We start from the raw sequence: 7,184 nt of genomic DNA on the forward strand, positions 1-7,184 counted from the left end.
CCTTTAGGTGATGATGATGAGGAAGAGAGTGGCGAAGAGCGCCTCCCTTCCTGCTTTGACTACATCATGCACTTCCTCACAGTCTTCTGGAAAGTTCTGTTCGCCTTCGTGCCACCCACTGAGTACTGGAACGGCTGGGCGTGTTTCATCGTATCAATCTCTTTGATTGGCATCTTAACAGCAGTGACGGGTGATCTGGCCTCCCACTTCGGCTGCACCATTGGTCTGAAGGACTCCGTTACTGCCGTGGTGTTTGTAGCACTGGGCACCTCAGTACCAGGTCTATAAATCAATGAATGAATCACAATGAAGAAACAAATGTGTAATTAATGCCGATGTACTTTATGGATTATGTATTATATGTATCTAATATAACAGTTATTCATCTTTATATTGATCTGTATGAGAAAAATGCTACACAGTTTTACATACACTGAGTGCTATTTTTTCTCTAATCACAATTTACATTAAAAGATCTAAACCCAGGCTTAATTGAGAATGAATTAAATCAGTAAATGCTCAGGTGAAACTAGGTCATTTTAAAATGCTTTCCCGTGTAAGACAAATCTGCAGCAGCCATCAGGGCTGAAATGCCACTGCCTTTCTACAGGAGGTTTGCATAATATTTGCATTATAGAGAGACAGTAAATAGTGACAAATACTATTTGTTGTGGGGTGTGTGGTGTGGCCTGGAAAAACTTTCACATGGCAAAAGTTTCTACTATATACAGTTCTGAAGAATACAGGCTTTCTTGAACTGAAATATGTTTCTCTTTTGCATGTATCTCTATCACAAGTAAAGTTCTAGCATTTTAGAATCTGGTTACCTCTAAAAGTGAGAAATTTGCATTTATAGATTTCTTTCTGACTGTGGTACAGGAGCATTGCAGACATTTTTTACAACCTGCCTGTTTTCACCACCGTGTTTATTAAACTGGCTCCTAACACAGCATCACAGCATGATTTTTGCAGGAAGATAGCCAAGACAAGATTAAAAAGATAAAAAATAAAACCTTTCCAGATTGTTTTGATGAAATGTATTTATGGTTAAAGTGGTCAAAGTACCTTATAAACCCAATTCTTGCCAAAATCTGATTTTTCATTATTTTTTGGTAGAATTCAGCTATAGCGACATCCAACATGTTTTCTCAGACTGCCACACATATAATCAATTCACCTTTCTCATATAGAGGACTGGACTATAATTCAATTCATTTTTAAACATCGCCACTGTAATACACCATGCTCAGTCACAGTCAGGTTTTTGTCTATGTTTTTTAAAATTTTATATTACATTATATTTATTCATCTATAGTAAGCACTTTATCCTGGACAGGGTTGTAATGAGAGAGACTATCACAAGAAAACAAGGCATATAAATAATATACCCTGAATGGGATGCTAGTCTATCTCAGGGTATCACACATACACACACTTGGAGCATGAGGAAAACATGCAAAACCCCACACTCAACTGAAATAGCACATATGGAATTATGCAGTTATTGAATTATGTGGTCAGAATTATATTAAATTCATTTGTCCCTTTAAAACACACACTGTACTCACAGGGGGTTAGAATTTAAATGCAGAAGAAGTGATGCATGGTTTAATTACTTCAGCCAGCTTGGCTTGTTTACCAGCTTTATCTTTAGCATGTGCGGAATCTTCATTTCTGTAACCAACCTTTCTCTACCTGTTGCTCCTGTTTATCTAACTTTTATTCATCTTTTCATTCTCTTTAGTCCTCTGCTTTCTCTCTATTTTGAGTTCTTTTTTCTCACTTAGCCTTTTATAATTTTAGTATATTTCCAATTGTTATATGTTGTAGCCCATTAGCAGGATACATTGATTTATTAATGGTCTGATTAAACCATATTCCTTCCTTCTTTTCCTCTCCTCCACAGACACCTTTGCCAGTAAGGTAGCTGCTATTCAGGACCAGTATGCTGATGCTTCCATTGGGAACGTGACTGGCAGCAATGCGGTGAACGTGTTCCTGGGCATCGGTGTGGCATGGACCATCGCAGCTGTGTACTGGCGCAGCAAGGGCAAAGCCTTCTACGTGGACCCAGGCTCTCTGGCATTCTCTGTCACACTCTTCACTGCGCTATGTGTGGTGTGTGTGAGCGTGCTGCTGTATCGCCGACGCCCCTCTGTGGCCGGAGGAGAACTGGGTGGCCCACGGACTTGCAAACTGGTGACATCGTTGCTTTTCTTTGGTCTTTGGCTTATCTACATTTTACTGGCCTCACTGGAAGCATACTGCCACATTCCTGGATTCTGAGACAGAAATAAAGCATGTGAAGAGACTTTAAGTTCACTTCTCACACTAGATAAGCGGCTTCATTAACGTTTTAGTATTTAAATGAACTGTGAGTGTCATGTTCCACAATTTTTCCCCATTAATCCTCTCGGTTCTCTAAAGAAATACCTTACTGTGGATTCTTTTGTCCCTTTGCCTTACTCTAAGAACTCTGAAATTGTCTGTTCTAGTAACCAATAAGCCTTTTTCTTCCCATTTTTCCTGTTTGAGCCAATTCCATGCTCCTGTTTCAGATATAAGGTCATGTGTTTATGTTTTTCTACTCTTTTTGAATTGCGTCAAGTGTCAGTATTGTTATTGTATAATTGCAGTTATGGTATTTTAAAAAGACATTTGGACCAAGACAGACTGTCAGCGACTAACTGGATAAAATGATGGCCTTGCTCATACATGAAGCATGCTTCAAAATGGAAGAAGCTCGTAAGAAAATAGCAGAGAACATGGACAGACAATAAGCAAATTCTTTGAAGGAAGATGGACACTGAAAAAAATCCTCAGTCTGGACTCACAAAAGCAACATAAAAGAAAATGAGACAGGTTTGAAAATGATTTGGATGGTGCTGAAGATCGCATACTATTTAAACCTGCATGAGCTGGATTTGTGGACCCCGCTGATACCCAGTCATACACTAAAGAGGATTTCCAGCGAAGAGTTCCCACTGACACGATAAGCTAATTTAGTCCAAGGACGCATTCTTTTTTTCTGAATGGTTAATCGTACCTGAAGCTCAAGCATGCCGTGAAGAAGAAAGAGCTGAGCTATGCTGTGATGATCTATATGGACAGTAGGAGGTGGCATTTCAACATGGCCACCACCCTCAACACGCCAAGGGGAGAAGTGTTACTATGGAAATACTGAACAGAAAGAGGAAATGACCTTTGCCATGTGTGTTCAGTGCATGTACACACGCTCTGTCCCTGCTTGTCTGTCTACAGGAACTCACTGACTTTATGTGTTCCAAAATACAACTATTATTATTATTATTATTATTATTATTATTATTATTATTATTTTATATTGATTACTTCGTTGTTGATGTCCAAGTCCAATGGTACTGTACATTATCAGTCGTCACTGTTTTTCTGTGGTCACAGTCAGTATTTGTTACAGCTGGCTTTACTCTGTGCTGTGAAGATAAAGTATCTGTGACTATTTGTATAGTGATTGAATAGGAGAGGGAGAAAGAAACAGGGAAAGTTATGACTACTTCCTCCTCCTCCTCCTCCTCCTCCTCCTCCTTCTTCTTCTCCTCCTCCTATCTCAGTCCTCTGTATTTCTGTTCTCAGAATAGTCATCCACCACAGAGAGGAAACGGAGACAGAGAAGAAAAAAAGAAATGAGTGTGACAGATTTAGTACGTGTGCAGATCTTTAGCTATTCTAAGTAGCTACTGATGCCTGATCCATTGTTTTGAGTGATAGAATGCGTGCGTGGGGTATTTTTAGCTATTCCTGTTGCTAGGCAACCATCGCGGAGTCATTGTCTCATGTGTGTGCTTGTGTGTGTGTGTGTTAAGCGCCTTATAAGGTAGCTACTTTTCTTTCTGGCTGTCTGGTTGCTCTTAATAAATTGGAGTGCCAACCCAAAGCATCCCGATGAGGAAATAAGTGTTATAATTGCATTCCATACCCAGATAGCCAGAGTGTATGTGTGTGTGTGTGTGTGTGTGTGAGAGAGAGAGAGACAGAGAGAGAGAGAGAGAGAGGTTTAATCCTGAGTTGCTTGTGATTTAATATTTAGAGAACCGAGTGATTAGTCATGTTTTACACACACAATTATAAAGTGTACATGTTTGTGTGTGTGTTTGTGTGTAAGTGTGTGTGTGTTGTTGGCTTCTCTCTTCCTGGCTTCTTCAATTTCACTTAGTTTCTGAGTGTCACAGAATTTGTATCTTGACAGGCATGAAGAAGAGGACACACACACACACATACACACACACACAGGTATCTGTAAGAGGCATTAACCTCTCACAGTGCAGACATCATTTTGACATACCTTTGACACCCAGACACGTGGTTCTCAGCACTCCTCTCTCACTGTCTCTGCCTTTGTGCATGGATACACACAAACACACACACACACACACACACAGATTTCCATTCATTCAGAAGTGATTATGCTGCCATAAGGTTTGCACAGTAAGTGGTACAGATTGAATAATAGACAGTAAAATAGGTTAGACCACTTGGACAATCCTCATTAACACGAGAGAAGTACATTTGTAACTTCCTTTGTGTGTTTGTTTATGTACTTTGATTCTACCAATATTTGTTTTTAGCAGTAATTAATTAGATTTATTTATGTATGAGTGGGTGGGTCTGTGGGGTGTATTATGTATTTAGATTTAATGACGTGGAGCATGTCCAAAAAAAAAAAAAGCAAAAATAGCAAATGGCAAATGCCCCCAGGGAGCTATTATGTCATGCAATGTGTGTGTGTGTGTGTGTGTGTATTATCCATGAATTGACCATTCCTGTGTATGCGTTCATGTTCATTTCATCACCCAGTCCTGTATCTTTTAACATTACTTGCTCTCTCCCTCTGCTTTTAAGCCTTTGAGTATTTAATTCATTTCTCTTTGCTTTTATTCACAACATGTTCCCTTCCAAGAGTCACCAAGTGCTTTCCATCTGCGTAGATCTCATTAAGATTTTATCCGTTTGTTTTCTGCCTTCTTGTTTGCCTGTTTAATTTGAGATACTGAGCTCTTACTCTGAGATGCAGGTTCGTGCGGGAGCTGGTGTGTATGTGTCAGGATGTGTGTAGGTCATTTAGAGACCTTGTCTGCTTGCAGCATTTGCATGTTTCATCATCTTTAACCTTGCTCATCCTCAAGTGTGCTTTTAGAAAATGTCATCTCAAGATATTTTTAAACATAAGTGAGTTATGAAAGTTGTTTACAAAGACATCATACTTTCTTTTAAATCAGAATTAAACTTGAAACCCATCCTGATGCTGATGATGTGAACTGTAATTTGTGGATGCACTTCTGTTCAAACACTCCAGGGTTTCAACAGCTTAGTGTCTATATCCCACAACTGTAGTGGATGTGTCATTGCCACAGGTAAGAATTTCAACACATTTCCCTGCACTGTGAAGAGAATGGAAAAGAACAGAAAATCACACATATGCTACAGATGTGGTAGATGCACATTAGCTCACAAAATACTGGAGCAGTCCTTTAAGCTGTTGCTTCTTTGAAAAACATTTTGTCAGAGACTCCAGAACTTTATGAGGAGAGAAAAAGAGAGTGTGTGTTTGTCTCTACGCAGAGTATCCTCCTGTCACTTTGTCATCCATCCATTCGCTGGAAAAGAAACAAGAAAATGAGAGGAGGAAAAAAAGAGAGGGAAAACAGAAAACATAGTCCCTCTGGAAGGAGAGCTCCGTGCTTAAATTATGAATGAGGGACTGAGTGATCTGAACAACAACAACAAAAAAAAATTCAGTGTGGAGATTGAATGAGCAACAAAACAAATAAAAGCAGAAGGATGTGAACTGCAGCTGGAATTGTTCAGGCAGTCTTAATGTAATGTGCAATCAATAAACACAGCTGGATTAACACAAATCAATAAGACAGAATCTAAGACAGCTGCAGGCTGTAATACACTGGAGTCCTGCACTACCTGATCAGATTTTGGTGTTTCAACAATCACCTAGCTTGGGGTTGTTGTACAAAAATGCATTCAAAGATGCAGCAAATCACCAAACTGAAGAAAATGTTATTTTTCTGCAGAACCCCAGATCAGCAGCTTGTCTAGAAATGGCACAAATGTTAAATAATGTGGTCATCACATGACATCCGAGTGCTCTTCTATGATCGAAAGGCCATTTCAGTTCTGTGTGAGGGTCATGGCCTTCACAATGATGACTTTAATCTGTGCTCTTGCTTCTGAAACACACTTTCACAGTGAGACCTCATTTATCTTCTTCAAATAAAGGGAAACATTCAGAAAAGGAATACAGAAAAAAAGCTCATTTGCATTAAAGCATAAATATCACAATCCATCTTGGCCGGCTGATTACTGATATTCTTACGAGCCTTTTTTCATTGAAACATTTTCAAAATTTTACCTTTATTTATGCAAATGGGGCTACATCTAATTAAACATGTATAAATTTGCATACATACTAAAACCAAAAATCTAGTCTTTGGATGGAGAATTAAAATATTTATTTCACTGTGAAGATGCTCTCAAGAACATCTCAATCATTATCATTATATCAATTCTTTATTGTTTATTTAAGAACATACCATGCATCGTTATAAAAAAATCCAATTATCCAATGTTATAAAAAAGCCAGTTTTTAGTATAAAATCTAACATAAATCCAGTAATAATAAATATTTTGAGAAATGCTTCTGTAATATCTGTCTAATTAGACATAGGAATAAAAATGTAAAATTTAATGAATGCAGGTCATCGTGAAAAGGATTTTTGCTTCTAGACTGATTTTGGGGTAAATGATTTTAAAAAATGTAATGGAGTTTGAGTGTTTCCATTTTAGTCAGTATGGATTATAAGGTTTATAGGAATTTGATGTATCCTAATGAGGTCTAAACACAAACACACACACACACGCATTACATCCAAGTGGTGAGTTCTTAAGTCTTCTAAACATCACATCTGGAACTGATGCTTTGAGAAGCTTCACAATCATCTCTTAAGCTCCAAGGATGAGCCAGAGTTTGTTAAAAGCCTGCTGTCTTCGTATGACTACTGCATATAAAGAAAGAATTAAAATTCAGATGAAAACAAATGTCATTGAGGATGATCAATAGGGAAAAAATTCTTTAAAAATAGCCCTGTGTGCACTGAATAATCTTCCCAGAAATAGAATACATTGATTTCATGCAT

The 7,184-nt window shown here is 38.2% G+C and overlaps 1 protein-coding gene across 2 annotated transcripts in view; it reads left to right on the top strand.

Moving 5' to 3' along the window:
- Window positions 1-5,279, top strand: part of slc8a4b (solute carrier family 8 member 4b) — a 58,781-nt gene extending 53,502 nt beyond the window's left edge. For both annotated transcript variants that reach the window (XM_053233040.1, XM_026937054.3), the window contains exons 9-10: window positions 8-280; window positions 1,907-5,279. In XM_053233040.1, coding sequence (XP_053089015.1) covers window positions 8-280; window positions 1,907-2,286 — 653 coding nt within the window. In that variant the 3' untranslated portion in view covers window positions 2,287-5,279. The remainder of the gene's footprint in view (window positions 1-7; window positions 281-1,906) is intronic.
- Window positions 5,280-7,184: the final 1,905 nt, after the last annotated feature.

The sequence above is a fragment of the Pangasianodon hypophthalmus genome, chromosome 4, assembly GCF_027358585.1.
Source record: "Pangasianodon hypophthalmus isolate fPanHyp1 chromosome 4, fPanHyp1.pri, whole genome shotgun sequence".
In the NCBI taxonomy this organism is placed as follows: Eukaryota; Metazoa; Chordata; class Actinopteri; order Siluriformes; family Pangasiidae; genus Pangasianodon; species Pangasianodon hypophthalmus.